The sequence below is a fragment of the Clarias gariepinus genome, chromosome 11 (genome assembly GCF_024256425.1).
Source record: "Clarias gariepinus isolate MV-2021 ecotype Netherlands chromosome 11, CGAR_prim_01v2, whole genome shotgun sequence".
In the NCBI taxonomy this organism is placed as follows: domain Eukaryota; kingdom Metazoa; phylum Chordata; class Actinopteri; order Siluriformes; family Clariidae; genus Clarias; species Clarias gariepinus.
Window position 1 is genome coordinate 1,186,538 of NC_071110.1, and position 17,507 is coordinate 1,204,044.

The 17,507-nt window shown below is 41.6% G+C and overlaps 1 protein-coding gene across 3 annotated transcripts; it reads left to right on the forward strand.

Annotated features, from left to right (window-relative positions):
* Window positions 1–4,950: 4,950 nt before the first annotated feature.
* LOC128532976 (zinc finger protein 883-like) lies at window positions 4,951–14,126 on the forward strand. Of its 3 annotated transcripts, none has more exons than XM_053507140.1 (9): window positions 4,951–5,123; window positions 6,879–6,959; window positions 10,634–10,760; window positions 10,864–10,968; window positions 11,064–11,165; window positions 11,741–12,012; window positions 12,319–12,386; window positions 12,533–12,726; window positions 12,831–14,126. In XM_053507140.1, exons 2-9 carry the CDS (start codon window positions 6,888–6,890, stop codon window positions 14,084–14,086), a joined length of 2,196 nt encoding a protein of 731 aa, XP_053363115.1. In that variant the 5' UTR covers window positions 4,951–5,123; window positions 6,879–6,887; the 3' UTR covers window positions 14,087–14,126. The 3 variants fall into 3 exon arrangements, with proteins under 3 accessions (XP_053363115.1, XP_053363116.1, XP_053363117.1); XM_053507141.1 differs by lacking the exon at window positions 4,951–5,123 and adding an exon at window positions 5,446–6,331; XM_053507142.1 differs by lacking the exons at window positions 4,951–5,123; window positions 6,879–6,959; window positions 10,634–10,760; window positions 10,864–10,968 and having other exon boundaries at window positions 11,156–11,223.
* Window positions 14,127–17,507: the final 3,381 nt, after the last annotated feature.

The window sequence follows — 17,507 nt, forward strand, 5'->3', positions numbered from 1 at the left end:
AAATGTGCTTTCCACGAGCACTCCACCACGTTCCTGGGTTTTGTCATCTCGCCCCAGGGTGTGGCCATGGATCCTCAGAAGCTCGAAGCTGTGCGTCACTGGCCCCTACCCAGGACCCTCAAACAGCTTCAACGTTTTCTGGGGTTTGCGAACTTCTATCGTCGCTTCATCCGGGGCTACAGTACAGTTGCAGCACCATTAACTGCTTTGACCAGGCCCTCGCTTCACCCGTTTCGCCTTACACCTGCTGCCATCTCCGCCTTCCAAGATCTGTGTCATCGTTTCACCACCGCTCCCATCCTTCTCCACCCAGACGCCAACCAACCTTTCGTTGTGGAGGTGGACGCGTCGGATGTGGGCGCCGGCGCTGTTCTCTCTCAACGAGGTCCAGACCAGAAACTGCACCGGTGTGGTTTCTTCTCCAAAAAATTCAACCCCACTCAGCAGCGATACGGGGTAGGGGACCGCGAACTGCTGGGCATAAAGTGGGCCTTGGAGGAATGGCGTCACTGGCTCCAGGGCGCCAGTGAGCCGTTCATCGTCTGGACCGACCATCAGAACCTAATCACCATCAGGAACTTAAGACAACTGAATCCACGACAGGCTCTATTTTTCGAACAGTACGATTTCCACCTATCGTACCGCCCGGGGTCCAAAAACACCAAGGCCGACGCACTTTCGAGACAACATGACGAAGACCTTCCCCGGGCGGATCCCGTGCCTGTCATCCCCGCTTCCCGGATCATCGCACCTCTTCAGTGGAACTTGGAGATGAGGGTCCGCCAGGCACAGGCCGCAGAGGCCGGGCCGGCAGGCGTGCCGCCTGGACGACTCTACGTACCCCAGAACATGAGATCAGACGTCCTCCAATGGGGCCACTCCTCCGCGATCGCCGGACACCAAGCGACGAGAAGGACCCTCTCATTCATCCAACGGGCGTTCTGGTGGCCGTCCATGAGAAGGGACATCATCGAGTTCGTCCAGGCGTGCCCGGTGTGCGCCAGGGCCAAGGACACCAATCAGCCACCCCCGGGAGAGCTTCAACCACTTCCTGTTCCTCGACGGCCCTGGACGCACATCGCCCTGGACTTCATCACGGGCCTGCCGGTTTCCGAAGGGAAGAACACCATCCTCACCATTGTTGACCGGTTCTCCAAGGCTGTGCACCTGGTGGCCCTCACCGGACTCCCATCAGCCAAAACCACCGCTGAGCTAATACTGGAACACGTAGTCCGCCTGCATGGGTTTCCCAAAGACATCGTCTCGGACAGGGGGCCCCAGTTCACCGCCCGGTTCTGGAAGGCCTTCTGCCGTCTGATCAATTCCACCAGTAGTCTGTCATCCGGATACCATCCTCAGACTAATGGTCAGACGGAACGAACCAACCAACAACTGGAGCGCTACCTAAGATGTTTTGTGGCCGACCGCCAGCGCTCCTGGGCCCGCTACCTCACATGGGCAGAACTTTCCCACAACCTACACGTCTCCTCAGCCACCAATCTAAGCCCATTTGAGGTATGCTATGGTTTCCAACCTCCGATGTTTGCCCATCAAGAACCGGAGGTCGACGTACCATCGGCCCAACAGTTGGTCCGTAGGTGTCGACGGCTCTGGAACCAAGCCAACCTCGCTATCCAGAAGGCCAATCAACAGTATACCACTCAACACCGCCGTCGACACCCTCCGGGACGTTTGTACAGAGTAGGTGACAAGGTATGGCTATCCACAAAGAACCTCCACCTTCATACCGAATCCAGGAAACTCTCACCTCGCTTCATAGGACCATACCGCATCACCCTAAGGATAAACCCTGTCACCTACCGGCTCCAGCTGCCTGCGGCGCTCCGGATCCACCCGGTTTTCCACACATCTCAACTCAAACCCTTCATCACCTCTCCAATGATTCCACCCACCCCCCCTGCTCCTCCTCCCCGCATCATTGACTGTGGTCCCGCCTACACCGTGCGTCGGATCCTCGATTCACGCCCTCGGGGCAGAGGCACCCAGTACCTGGTCGATTGGGAAGGCTACGGTCCCGAGGAACGATCGTGGATTCCGGCCCGGTTCATCCTCGACCCCGAACTCATTCGAGACTACCGTCGTCGGGTATCCTCCACCCCAGGACCGTCAGGAGCCGGTCCTGGACAGGGGGGTACTGTCATGCACACTCAAGCCACGACCGGCACTAGGACCCGGAAGTAAGGCGGTCGCAAACCAGGAAGTATAAAAGGAGTAAACAAACCTCAGTACAACGCTCAGTCATTGAGTTGCCCGATGTTGCCTCGTTTGCGGCCATCTAACTGTGAGTACTCACCTTTTTGGTTTCGCTTTCTTGCTGAGTGTGTATTTATAGGACGCGGGTTAGATTGTGTCTTTCCCTTGCTCCCCAATCGTGAGAGTCCTTAGACTAACTGCGTGATTATCCTGCCTATTCGTGTCCCTCCGCGTTTGGGTTTACCAGTCACGCTACACAGGGCTAACCTCTAAAGCCACGTCTTCTGGTCATCTCAGGTTAGTTCTTGACAATTCTGCATTGAGATTTCTCACCTTACCTTTCTCACATTCCACTCCTTTTAAGTTTAGCTTCTTAATGAAGTTCTTAAAACCCAAAGCATTTTTAAACTAAACTGAGCAAAAAATAAATATGGGTCACTTAAGCACAAAATAGCACAGACAAATGATTAGGTGGTGTTGTTGTTTTCTAAAACATAATTTTCCCAACTTGGCGTTTATAAAGATTCAGACAGACTGAATTTAAGTATGCACCACTAGGAACCTAAAACACAAATGCACACACACCGAAGAGCAAAGCGAAGATGCGCATTCACACCTCTGACCGTCTGATTGTCTTGTAAATGAGGTATCCTCATTCATCTTCCAATTACCACCAGCGCACATACTCCTTGTTTTCTACTGTACACTGTCGCTATGTTTGTTAGGACACACGGTTATACACAGTTCTGTAATGCATGGAACACTTACTTCCTGGTTTGTTGTTTTAAATATTGCTTATTACATTATGCAGCAAAATAAACAATGTTATCATTGTGTAAATTATAAAAATTTTTTAAACTTTTAAATTAGGAACAAAAACAGACCATGCGCTTGTGTTTAGGACTGCTCCTGAACAGCTGTGTTGATAGGTTTATTTAATGATTTACAAGACAATAGTTAAAGTGCCACATGTAAGCATTTGTGGATGGAGAGGTGTGTGTGTTTTTGCGCTCCTGCATTTCTCAGTTGGCTTTAACACAGGTGAGATTTCTCACCTTCCACTCCTCCTAAGTTTGTCTTTGCTCTTTTGATGGAGTTCTTAAAACCCAACACATTTTTAAACATTTATACTGAAAAATATATATATAATTATGTGTCACATAAGCACAAACTAGCACAGATACATATGATCAAGTGTTTAACTGTTGTTTCGTTTGTCTCTATGACCAATAATAATATTAATAATAATAATCAGTAGGTTTATAATGCTGTAGGTTTCTGTATTATAGGTACTAATAAAGAATCTGCACCCTTTTATCATGGCAGACATCTTGAAGTGTGTGCAGTGCTGTGTGAGTAGTGGGTCTTAGTACTAGGTAAATACAACCTCAGATGAACAACATATAACTTTTTTCAATGTACTATTACTTATTTAACAAAAACTAAGCTAAAACAATACTAGATACACTACAATACAGTACAATACTAAGTACCCTTTACTGCTTCCACAGGATTTAAGACGGTAAGTTGCAGTCAGATGGTGCTTATTATCGGCCCTTGATTAATTGATTATCAGCAGGTCTGCAGACCTCTATAAAAGCAGATGTTTTGCCAGTTTGCCAGTTTAGGGCATTCAAATGTGTTAAGACAATTCTAGGAAGGAAAGACTTAGGAATAGTCTTAGAGAAGCAATTTTTGCTGTACATGAATCTGGAAGGGGTTATAAAACCATTTTCAAACCAATTTGCAGTTTAACATTTTAAAAATACTCACTAGATTGGCATGTGACACTTGCCAGTCTTCCCAGGAATGGGCATCCCAGCTTTACCCCAAGGTCAGACTGTGCTATTCTGAGAAAAATACCAAAAAACCCAAGAGCTTTATCTCAGACTCTACAGGCCCCACTGGACACAATTAGAAGAAGATTGAACAAGTACAGGTTGTTTGAAAGGGTTGTCAAGTAAAACCTTTTCTGTCTAAAATGAACATGGAGGCGTGACTAAGGTTTCCAAAACTGGATCTGAAAAAAACACAAGGAGAGTTGTTAGGCTAATTGCCTAGGGCAATGATTAGTGAAAACCAAATAACATTTCTACATGGACGTGGAGGGATAATGATTTGGGATTGACTTCAACCCAAATGAAATGCTGTGTGGTGGACCTACCAGCATATGTGTTGTTAGTCTGAGACCCGCTATGATGATTACGATGGTACTAACGGTGGTACAAACTTTTGAGCATGATATTAAAAGTTATGATCACAAATTATTTTCTGATTTCTACTTTACTTTGTTCCTGTGTGAAAAAAACACGTCAGAAATAACCACAATAAATGTTAATTTCACTATATAGTCAAGTAATTTATAGCGTAGATGTAGAATTATTATAATTGTGTGTGTGTGTGTGTGTACAGTGTTACCATAGGAACATCAACCTGTCCCAACCTGTTCACCTGAACTTGTCCAAATAATACATTTAGGCATTTGGCAGACGCTCTTATCTAGAGCGACTTACATTTTTATCTCATTACACATCTGAGCAGTTGAGGGTTAAGGGCCCAACAGTGGCAACTTGGTGGTTGTGGGGTTTGAACCTGGGATCTTTCGAACCGTAGTCCAATGCCTTAACCACTGATCTACCCCTGGCCCCCTAATAGTTTAATAAACTCTGCTTGTTTTCCCCTATCACGCCCTCTAGTACAGTAGGTGGCGATAATGAGCCGTAAACCTGACAACCAACACAAAGAAGAAGCGCTGCCTTTTTCTGTTTATTAGCCAGCTGCTTTTTCATAGCTAATAATATTTATTTCTGCATGAAAATATTTCAAAAAGCATGTCACAGAAAAACAATAAGTTGTGATCGGGTTAACTAGGAACCAGTTAATGTTTGAGTTCTGCTTTAAAAATCCAGGTGAGTTTAAGCGAACCGCGCTAGCTGAGCCTCTCGGCTAACCATCGGTGGCTGAATCCTAAACGCATTTCTACTTCCTTCGAAAGTGCCCTACATAGTGTACGAAATGACGACACGGACGCCATTTTAAGTGCACCGTGAAGCCAATGCGAAGCCGTTTGTGATTTAGCCTTGATGAAACGCCCTGTACAGTATATTAATGGTTAATGCTAAATTCCATCAAATCTGGTTTTTTTTATAATGTACTATATATATATATATATATATATATATATATATATATATATATATAAATATTTCTCCCTCTGCAGTTAGAGTGAATTTCCAGCGAGCACTAATGATAAGGCAGCTGAGTTTAGTTAGCTAGCCTTGCTGAGGGTTATTATTGTTACAAACATAAATAATTTTATTTCAGATTTATTCAGAACTCAACACTAATATAATGTCAGTCAGAGATGCTCACTTTAAAAATGCATTTCTAACTCAATTACCAAGTCCAGATAAAAGTTGCTGATAGAAAGTAATTTTCTTTTAAAATAAACATTAGTAATAATAAACCCAACATGCATTTCAATATAACTGATTCAGGTGTGTGAGTGAGACTGTAATGGTTAGGTTTGTGACAGATCCAAGACAATCTCTCGTGTGAATCTCAAACTGTTCAGACTTTAACCGTAGAAAGTTTTCCCCTTAAATCATAATTTAATCATTTACATACTTTTATGTAAATGAACATTAAACAATAAACACAGTATATAAATCAATATTGCAGTGCATTGGTCAGAACGAGCACGTTAATATACGCCTGCGCTAGTGTCAGAGATGCTGTTATAGAGTACTAGAAGTTACCCATGGCTCCGCCCACGTACACAACACCTGACCCACCCACCCTGTCATATTTGCCGTAGACGCTCTGCAGTCTGATCCAGGGTTTTGGTAGCTACAGTATGAGATTGGCCTGCCGAACCCGTTTTTGCTGTGAGGTTACCTGTGGCTCCATCCGTGTGCACATCCTGATTACCTGCAGATGGAGTGTGTGTGTGTGTTTCTAACAGGGGACAGGGCCAGGGGTAGCTCAGTGGTTAAGGCATTGGACTACAGTTCGGAAGATCCCAGGTTCAAACCCCACAACCACCAAGTTGCCACTGTTGGGCCCTTGAGCAAGGCCCTTAACCCTCAACTGCTTAGATGTGTAATGAGATAAAAATGTAAGTCGCTCTGGATAAGAGCGTCTGCCAAATGCCTAAATGTAAACTTGATTATCATAAACAAACAAAAAAAAAAAATTATTTTTTTTACATAGACCGATCAACACCTACTTCATTGTCTAAATTGCAAATGCACCTCTAGTGGTGTACAAGTTAATAGAACATGAGAAATATTTTGCAAAACAAATATTATTTGGTAATACATTTTAACAGTTTAACTTCTTAACAGTAAACTCTAAAAGTAAAAACAGTAAAAAATAATCTGTTTTTGTCAGATAATGTCAGAAAATTAAGATTAGTCTTGAGGTTTGGGAAAGGAGGGCGTCAGATACTTTATGAGATCTGTGGCAGGTTCTCTATGATGTTCAGGCAAATAAAATAGCACATATTCTAATAAATCTGCGAAAGAGTTCCTGAGAATATTGAAGTAAACCACTGTGAAGACAGATATTTATTTAAATGTGGCTAAAATTATTTTGCATAATATATATTGTATATTCTCATGCTTTACATGAAGTGTGTTAGTTCACAGAAGATTCTGTTTTAGATCTCCATAATGGAATCAGAAGATGTTAAAAAGAGCTGTTTCCGAAAAATGCCACAAGCTCCGCCTCCTGCTGGCTCACAGGTAAACAAAAATATTTTCCACATTGCTAAAGCTGAAGTAAATATATTTGAACAGATGATTAGTATATACTGAGCGAAATATTTAAATGGCTCAGGCCAATGTTGCTTTCTTTTTATTTTTTCTATTGAAATAGTAGAGTATAATAAATAAAGGACCACATTCATCTATCCATTTTCTACGGCTTGTCTGGGTAGTGGGGGCAGCAGTCTGAGCAGAGATGCCCAGAATTCCTTCTCTCTAGCCACCTCCTCCAGCCCACATGGGGATACCCAGGTATGCTCAGGCCAGACGAGAGGTCTCTCTCCATCTAGTCCTGGGTCTGGCTTATCCCTGTCAAACAGGCCTGAAACACCTCTTAGTAGGCGTTCAGGAGGCATCCTTATCAGTACCTCAACTGGCTCTTTTCAATGTGGAGGAGCAGTGCCTCTACCTTGAGCCCCTTCCCAGATGTCTGAGCTCCTCACCTTATCCCTCTTATCAGGTTTATCTCTCTGAGCTCAGCCACTGTGAGGAAGAATCCTGTAGTCCTGAGGACATCCCTGTCCCTTGGCTGCATCTAAAAATTCTGCCCATAAAGGGTTTGGAAACAGAATCTGTGATAAATCGCAAATGGCAGAGTCCAGTGGACACTGGGAACAAGTGTGCCCTGATGTTGGTGATATGGACCAAACTCTTACTCTAGGCATACAGAGATGACAGAGATCTAATGAAATTTAATAACAGGCCTTTCACCCCATACTCTCTAACGCCCCTACAATGTATCCCCCTAGGAACACAGTCATATACCTTTTCCAAGACTCTTGACTAGTTGGGCAAACTCCCATGATCCCACCATGATCCTTTCAGAGGTAAAGAGCTGGAGTTCCACGGTCAGAGTAGAATCCACATTGCTTTTCCTGAAGCAGAGGTGTGACTAATGTCCAGACCCTCCTTTCCAGTACCCTGTAGGGTTTCCCAGCATTCCTAGGAAATGTGATTCCTTAAAATTGTAACACATTTTTCGGGCTCCTTTCGTAAAGATAAGGATCACCATCCCAGTCTGCGAGTCCTGAGGCTTTTTTCCCGTCCCACTTATGATGCAATGACGCAGAAGCGTGTCAGCCAAGCCAACTCAACAGCATAAATAGCCTTCAAGAGCTCAGGAAGAATCTTATCCATTCCAAGAGCCCCACCACTAAGAAGTTGTCTAACCACCTCTGTTACCTCAGCCCCTGTGACAAGAGACACTAAAGGGCTCAATAACCATTTAACCTCATCTTATTATACATGAGATGAAACAATAGTAGGCCTTAAAAATTCTGAAAAGGTTGTTCATTTTCAGTGCATCCGGAAAGTATTCACAGCACTTCACTTTTTCAATGTATAACTATGTTACAGCCTTATTCCAAAATGGATTAAATCCATTATTTTCCTCAAAATTCTACAAACAATACCACATAATGACAATTTGAAAGAAGTTTGTTTGAATTTTTTGCAAATTTGTCAAATATAATTTTTTTTTTCAAAATGTACATACGAATTCACACCCTTTGCCATGATACTCAAAATTAAGCTCAGATGCATCCTGTTTCCACTGATCATCTTTGAGATGTTTCTACAACTTGATTAAAGTCCAACTGTGGTAAGTTTAGTTGATTGGACATGATTTCGAAAGGCACACACCTGTCTATATATGGTTCCACAGTTAACAGTGCAGGTCGGAGCCCAAACCAAGCCATGAAGTCCAAGGAATTGTCTGTAGACCCCTAAGACAGGACTGTATCGAGCCGCAGATCTAGGGAAGGGTAAAAACAAATTCTGCAGCATTAAAGGTCCAGATGACATCCAAGGACAGTGGCCTCCATCATCCATAAATGGAAGAAGTTAGGAACCACCTAAAGTGGGATGCCCGGCCAAAGTGAGTGTTCAGGGAGGAAGGGCCTTAGTCAGGGAGGTGACTAAGAACGCAATTGTTAGTCTGAAAGAGCTCCAGAGTTTCTTTGTGGAGAGAGGAGAATTTTCCAGAGGAACAACCATCTTGTAGCATCATACTCAAAAAGACTTGATGCTGTAATTGGTGCCAAAGGTGCTTCAACATTTTTTTTTCTCATGGTCTTTCAAGTGCCTTATGGCAAACTCCAGATGGCTGTCATGTGTCATGTTCTGAGGAGTAGCTTCCTTCTGGCCACTCTACCATATTTTGAAAAGGCTTTGAGAATACTTATGTACATGTACATGTACTTATGTACATGTACTTATGTTTAATAAATTTGCAAAAATCTTAAGTAAACTTTTTTCATGTTGTAATTATGGGGTGTTGTGTAGAATTCTAATTTCAATATATTCATTCAAAATATTCAATCCATTTTAGAATGAGGCTGTGACATAACAAAATGTGGAAAAAGTGATGCGCTGTAAATACTTTCCGGATGCACTGTACAGTGGAACCTCGGATTACGAGTAACGTGGTTAACGAGTGTTTTGCAAGACGAGCAACAATTTTTAATAATTTTTTACTTGAAAAACGAGCATTGTCTTAGTTAACGAGCACCGAGTATCATGTTTCACGCATGCGCTTCTTGTTTTAACAACGAGCGTTACGTCATCACAAGTGAGCCAACGGTTTTTCTCTCTCTTGCAGCAGAATTGTAGGTAATCATCTCTCCTGCTGGGTGAATACACACAATACGCGCTGTGTGTGTGTGTGTGTGTGTGTGTGTGTGAGATGTGCGTGTGCGCGCGCACACACACACACACACACACACATTAACGGAGAGACCGTTTTTAAAACCGTTTAAAAATTAGCAAGGAAAATCGCTAGTCACACTCGCGTGAGTGCATACTAACGGGATTACTACTGTAAAGTAAAACAACAAAAACAAAAATTAAACAGCTCCTCACCTTTGAAAACAGTCGCGACAGAGAAGAGTTTGTGTGTTTATTTGGCAACCTGAGAGAAAGGGAGCTGTAAAGCCGAGACCTATCGTCTCCCCTGCTGGGTCTTAGTGCCTGCAGTGTTTTTGCGTGCGCGTGTTTGTGTCCGTGTAAGGCAGGGAGTTTGTGTGTTTGTTTGGCAACCTGAGAGAAGGGGGCTGTAAACGCGAGCGAGCCCCCCTTCATCCCCCCCTCCTCTCAGGTTGCCAAATAAACACACAAACTCCTCTCTGTCGCGATTGTTTTCAAAGGTGAGGAGCTGTTTAATTTGTTTTTTGTTGTTGTTTTACTTACAGCAGTGATCCTGTTAGTATGCGCTCACGTGAGTGTGACTAGGAATGTTCCTTGCTAATTTTTAAATGGTTTTAAAAACGGTCTATCCGTTAATGTGTGTGTGTGTGTGCGCGCGCACATTTTACACACATACACTCTGCATGCACAAACGAAAACCCTTATCTGTCAGGGTTTAATTTTACATTTTTTTAAGGTAAAGTACAGGTTAATTTGTTTTATTTTTACTTTATATTTTGTATTAATTATATTTATGTATTTATTTTTTTGGGCTGTAGAACGAATAATTTAAGTTTCTATTATTTCCTATGGGAAAATTAAATTTGGTTAAAGAGTGTTTTGGAATACGAGCCCACTTCCCGGAACGAATTAAGCTCGTAATCCGAGGTTCCACTGTAATTAGTACACTAAAAAACACTAATTAAAAGAAAACTTTTTGGTAAATAACTGTAATTGTTTTTGGTCCTCAGCTTTCTGAAGATGTGCAGAAGTGTGCATATTCTGGTGAAGAGGCTTTAGGCTCTGGATGTGTCACCATCATTGTGGATCAACAGAAGGTTGTAAAGAAGGAAGAACCTGAAGATGATGGCTATCTGTGTAAGACTGGGGGTCCACTGTGGGATTAAGGGTGTACTCCACATTTTTTTCAGATCATTCTTTATACTGTGTTAACATGACAATGTTTAAAACAAAATTTCAGATGGAAATGGAGAAAGATCTGAGACAAATGTCAGTCCTATTGAGCAATCAGATGAATCCATGAGGACTGTAAAAGAAGAAGAAGCTGGAGAAGATGACTACCTCTGTAAGTTTGGTGGATCAGTCACTTTAAGATGAGGTCTCATTATTCTGTTATGTACTTAACAAGTTCTATGAATTTTTTCAATTATATCATCTTAGGTGAAGGAACACCATATGTGAGGCAGGTCATCATTGGGGACGAAGATGATGAAGCAGTTCATAATGTAAAAGAGGAGGGACCGGAAGATGATGATTATCTCCGTAAGAGAGCAAGAATGCATTAGTATCACCATGCGACTTTAAGGGTGCTTTCTCATGTGTTAGTATTTGGTCATCACACAGGGTTTACCCAACATCGTGATCACATTTAACACATTTTATATAAAAACAACATGGATGACTCTACAATCATACTGGAGCAAAGTCAGAGGTGTCCAGTTATATTCAATTCAATTCAATTCAATTTTATTTATATAGCGCTTTTAACAATGGTCATTGTCTCAAAGCAGCTTCACAAAAAAAAAAATGAAAGAATTTTTTTTTCTGGCCAGTTTTTCCAACCAAGTAGAAGCTATCCCTGATAGTCTACTGAAAGCCAAAATCAACTAATTGAAGAGATGAAATCAGGCGTGGCTCCTGTTTGACTGGAATTAAAACTTTCATCCTCACCCTCTTTTGCAGATAAGGTTAGATGGTGTGTTGGATCTTTTTGGGCTGATGATGATGATTTAGAAGTCTTGATAACACCCGTTTCTCAGAACTATTCAACAATTTTTGCATTTTAGAATTTGAGTAATATCTTCATAGTTTCTTATGTTTAAATATTGTACTTTCAGACTGTGAAGATTGCAGATCCTTCTTTATCAGTGAGTGTGAAGTTCATGGCCCAGCTCTCTTTATCCAAGATACCCCAGTTCCTATGGGGGTCATCGACCGAGCCAAACAAACCCTTCCACTCAGTCTGGAGATTCTGAAGTCTAGCATTTCTGACACTGACCTGGGTGTGTTTAATAAGGGAGAGACTGTGGCACTTGGTGCGCACTTTGGGCCGTACCAGGGAGATTGGGTAGACCGAAAAGAAGCTATGAACAGTGTCTACTCTTGGGTGGTGAGTTTTATCAATATAATGAACTTGCTTTGTTATAACTATAACTTTATTATAAAAATATATATTATAAAATAACTGTTTTATTTTTTTGGCCTGTAAAGCGTTTAGCCCAGGTAAACCATTTATCTTTTCAGATGTAACATTCTGTCTTTCACACAGAGCAACATTACAGCCAACAAAACCACAGTAGATCCATCATATAACAGTCACATATGACTTATCTGAAAAGACAGTTAAATATAACATTTATTAAACATTTCAGCCCTTTTTTTATGCAAATAAATAAGGACCATCATTTTTCCCCAGATATACAGGAGCATGCAGGATGAGAAATACATAGATGCCAAAAGAGAGACGCATGCTAACTGGATGAGGTGAAGAATTCTCAGTTGATTTCTGCCAGCTGTTGAGTCTTGTGTCTAGTTATTTGTTCTCATTTGTAGAAAACCTGTCTTCTGATACCTTTTTCTTTCTGACTTTGTTAATCATATGTTTTTCCGGTAATTTTTTGTGTTTTTAGATATGTGAATTGTGCTCGTAACAGTGAGGAGAAGAATCTCATTGCATTTCAGTATCAAGGAGAGATTTTCTACCGCTGTTGTCAATCTATTGAACCAGGGCAGGAGCTCTTGGTGTGGTACGAAGAGGAGTATGCCAAACATCTTGGCATTACCTTTGATTACTTATGGAACAAAAAGTCTACAAATAGTAGTAGTGAGTTTGACTTGTGTCAATTAAATTTTCAACTTACATCATTAATATTTTTTTTGTTCAGTTTCACTTTACATTCTAAAACCTCTTTTTATTTCCTTCTCTAGAAATGAAGAGCATTCCATTACAAGTTTTCCCCTGTTCATTGTGTTCATTTTCCTACACATCTCAAATTTACCTTCACAAACACATCAAAAGATGCCATTATGAAGAATATGTGAGACTCCTAAAATGTGGCATGATTAAATATAATAATCAGATGTCCACAAATGGCTCCAGCAGTCAGCAAATGTCCTCTGGTAACCTCTGCCCTAAAACTGGACAAATACAGAAAAAACCCTTTCACTGCTCAGACTGTGGGAAGAGTTTTACTCAGCCGAGTTATCTCCTCCAACATCAGCGTATTCATACTAGAGAGAGGCCATATCACTGTTCAGAGTGTGGGAAGAGTTTTACAAGACCTGTTAATCTCCAAATCCATCAGCGCATTCACACAGGAGAGAAACTGTATCACTGCTCGCAGTGTGGAAAAGATTTCACCCGATTAACTCATTTCCAGTTACACCAGCACATGCACACAGGGGAGAAGCCGTATCAGTGCTCTGAGTGCGGCAAGAGTTTTACTCGCCCGGGTAATCTCCAGCTACACATGCGCATTCACACAGGGGAGAAGCCATATTACTGTATACACTGTGGAAAGAGTTTTACACAACAGACGAGTTTCCAACTTCACCAGCGCATTCACACAGGAGAAAAGCCGTTTTACTGCTCGCAGTGCGAGAAGAGCTTTACTCGGCTGAGTACTCTCCAAAGACATCAGCTCGTTCACACAGGAGAGAAACCATATCAGTGCTCAGAGTGTGGGAAAAGTTTTACACAACAGATCAATCTTCAACTTCACCAGCGTCTTCACACAGGAGAGAAGCCGTGTCACTGCACACAGTGCGGGAAGAGTTTTACTCGTTTGAGTACTCTCCAAAGACACCAGCGCGTTCACACGGGGGAGAAGCTGTATCACTGCTCAGTGTGTGGAAAGTGTTTTACACAACAGGTTAATCTCCGATTTCACCAGCGTGTTCACACGGGAGAAAAACCATTTCATTGCTCAGAGTGTCAGAGGTCTTTTACTCACTTGAGTACTCTCCAGAGACACCAGCGCATTCACACAGGAGAGAAACCGTATCAGTGCTCACAGTGTGGGAAGAGTTTTACTCACTTGAGTACTCTCCAGAGACACCAGCTTATCCACACAGGAGAGAAACCCTATCATTGCATACAGTGCGGAAAAAGTTTTACTCAGCTGAGTACTCTCCAGAAACACCAGCAAATTCATACAAAAGAAAAAGCACACTACAGCTCGTAGTGTAGGAAGACTTACAAAAAATCTTAAGCTGTAAACATTTTTATTCATTGCTGTATGTATTTGTTTCTTCAAAAACAATGCCTTTAAAAAAAAAAAGTCCCACACTCTAAGATTTTTTTCAATCACCTTTTCGCGCCTTTCACCTTTCAATAGGAATTAAGTCCCAAACACTAAAAAAGTGTGAAGCCTAGCTGGTAGGTCTTTGTAGCTCCTTTTTGTGCTGTAGGTACTTATAAACAACCTGCACCTTTTTAATGTAACAGACATTTTGGATTATAAATACCTTTTCAGAAATAGGACATCCAATCTTGCTGGCCTCATCTATTAATGCAATGTCCTTGTTGTCATTCAGGCACAGATCTAGTTAACATTAACTTTAAGTTTTTTGCATTGTACAACCTTGTTCGTTTTGTAACAATGTTTCTGAAATGAAAAAAAAGTGCATGTGCATGCCAAGACCCCCCAAAAAAGTCTCACTGTGTTGTATTAGTATTTGCAATAAATATGGCTGTCATACAGCCAATTTTAATTTTTTCCTTTTCACACTGTACACCATATGAAGCTACACTATATTGACAAAAAAAAAAATTGCCACAGTAATCATCTGCCTTCATCTAACCCTATCCATTGCATCTCTCACCCCAAACAATTTTATGTCCTCTCCATAAATCTTTTCTTTGGTCTTCTTCTAGACCTCCTGCCTGGCAGTTACAACCTCAGCATCCTTCTACCAATATATTTAAAATCTCTCCTCTAAACCTGGTATCACAAAGTTTCATTTTCAAAGTTTCAATGCTCATCAGCTTCATTTTTCTGTAGTTGCCACAGCTCTGCACATCTCCCTTGTTCTTAAAAGTGGAGTGCTTAAAATAAGCTGAGTGCTAGTTCTAGCTGGAGTATACATAGACAACAGCTCAGAAAGAAGGAGCTAGACCATTCAAAGATTTAAAAACCAGGAGCAGGACTTTAAATTGGATCCTGTATGCAACAGGAAGCCAGTGAAAAGAGGCAAGCACCGGAGTTATATGCTCTCGCCGCTTGGTACCAGTCAGCAACCGAGCAGCTGCATTTTGAACAAGTTGGAGACGCTGTAATGACAACTGGTCAAGGCTGTAATAAACAGAGTTGCAGTAGTCCAGTCGGTAGTTAACAAAAAGGTGAATAACCTGTTCAAAAAAGTGAGCTGGAAGGTATTGCTTTACCTTGGCTAACTGTCTAAGTTGAAAGAAACTTGACTGGACAACTGCACTAACTTGCTTATGAAATTTAAGAGACTTGTCAAAGAACACTCCCAGGTTTTTTACAAGTGGTTTGCAATACAAAGATAATGTGCCCAAAGCACTATCCACTCCATTTGTAACCGCAGTATCACCAAAAATTACTATTTCAGTTTTCTTTTCATTTACCTTTAAATTAAATTAATAGACATCCACTGTTTAATTTCAGTAAGGCAGTCCATTAGGTTGCTAAAAGATCCTGTGCCTGATCTTAACGGCAAGTAAATTTGTATGTCATCAGCAAAGCAATGAAAAGTAATATTGTACTTGGAGAAGATTGATCCCAAGGGCAACAAATAAAGGCCAAAAAGAGTTGGGCCAAGGATAGAACCTTGTGGCACACCACAATTAAGATGGGCAACTTTAAAATTATAAGGGCCCATATTAACAAAAAATGATCTTTGGGAAAGGTATGAATGAAACCACTGAAGAGCAGTACCCTTAAGGCCAACACACAGTTCTAAGCGAGATAAAAGTATTTTGTGGTCAACTGTATTAAAAGCTGCTGTTAGGTCTAACAATAAGAGGGCAGCAGAATTGCCAGAATCTGTAGTTAAAAGGAGATCATTAAAAACTCTTAAAATGCAGTCTCAGTGCTATGCCGTGATTTAAAACCAGATTGAAATTTTTCAGACATGTAATTAAAATCAAGATAAGCCTGTATCTGCGTATAGACAACTTTCTCTAAAAATTTTGGAGAGAAAAGGCAGGTCTATAATTTGACATGACGGTCGGGTCTAGATTGTGTTTTTTAATAAGTGCTTGCACTGTGGCCTGTGTATAGCAGGATGGAACAAAACCTGTAGCAATGGAAGCATTAATTAATTTTAAAAGATAGGGCCCGATAGTGTTAAAAGTGTTTTTAAACAAGCTGGGTGGAAGACAGTCCAGTGGGCAATAAAAGGGTCTTAAGTGATGAATTAATTTAGATAATTTCCTCACAGAAACAGGCTCAAACTGCTGCAAGACAGCTGTGCACACTGAAAGAGCACTATCCACCGGAGTGTGTAGCGTTAAATTAAACAGCACAGGAAAGTGAGACGAGAAATGCAGACGTTAGATATTTCCATTATACACACATCTAAGCCCTGTGACAACACCAAGTCCAGTATTCTGTATGTCCCTTTTCATGGGTGGGGGCAGCGACGCACTGCACCAAATTAAGTCGATGATATTTAAAAAATCCTTGACCAAGGGTTTAAATTCAAAGATAAACAAGCGCACACAGGACAGGAGTGTTCAGGTACAGCTCAAATAGCTAAAGTTCAAATCTGGAGACTGAATAGGGTTGGAATGATTGTTTACAGCGAAAGCAAGAATTAAAGACTGTGGCCAAGCCTCCACCTCTACCTGAGGTCCGGGGAGAACTAAAGAATGTGCAGTCTGGAGGAAGAAGTTCAGAAAAGGCTACAGACTCACCACATTGAAGCCATCTGAAGAAATCATTCAGTATAAAAGTCTTGTTTGCCAGCAATCTAGCATTGAATAAAGCCATCCGAAGGAGGAGGAAACTGATCGAGGCCTCCTGGGACAATAGGCAGGATAGCCCTGGCTTTGACACGCACACCGGCTCACTTTCCGCATTTTCTCTGCCGTTTTTTCCAAGGTATGACATAATGGATGCGGCACAAGTAAGCCGGAACAGCTGATTCAAATGGTGGAGGAGGGAAGCTATATGCTTGTCCTTTAGCAACTTGTTTCAGAATTAGTTCATAAGATGCTTTGATGCTAAGAAGTGACTGGTGATTATATACAAGTAGTCCTGAGACATTTCCAAAAATTCCACATAGTAAAACACACAATATCCAAATCCTGACAGACAGACGTGTCGCTGTTAACACTGTTAGTGCCATCGCCCCATTTAAAACAACAAATTCGTATATGCAATTGTTGGTAATGACAGAGGTCAAACGTTTTCTGTAAGTCTTCACAAGGTTTTCACACACTGTTGCTGGTATTTTGGCCCATTCCTCCATACATATCTCCTCTGGTGCAGTGATGTTTTGGGGCTGTTGTGAGGCAACACGGACTTTCAGCTCTCTTTTCATTTTCTATGGAGTTGAAATCTGGAGACTGGCTAGACCACTCCAGGACCTTGAAATGCTTCTTTCCAAAAATATTTTTATTGATTTTAAACAGGGATA

What these genes read in the sequence shown, in the direction of transcription:
- LOC128532976 (XM_053507140.1), top strand. Translation starts at nt 6,888, where the DNA reads ATGGAATCAGAAGATGTTAAAAAGAGCTGTTTCCGAAAAATGCCACAA. An exon ending in CGCCTCCTGCTGGCTCACAG is followed by an intron (nt 6,960 to 10,633) that starts GTAAACAAAAAT and finishes TTTGGTCCTCAG; the next exon opens with CTTTCTGAAGATGTGCAGAA. An exon ending in AAAGTCTACAAATAGTAGTA is followed by an intron (nt 12,727 to 12,830) that starts GTGAGTTTGACT and finishes TTCCTTCTCTAG; the next exon opens with AAATGAAGAGCATTCCATTA.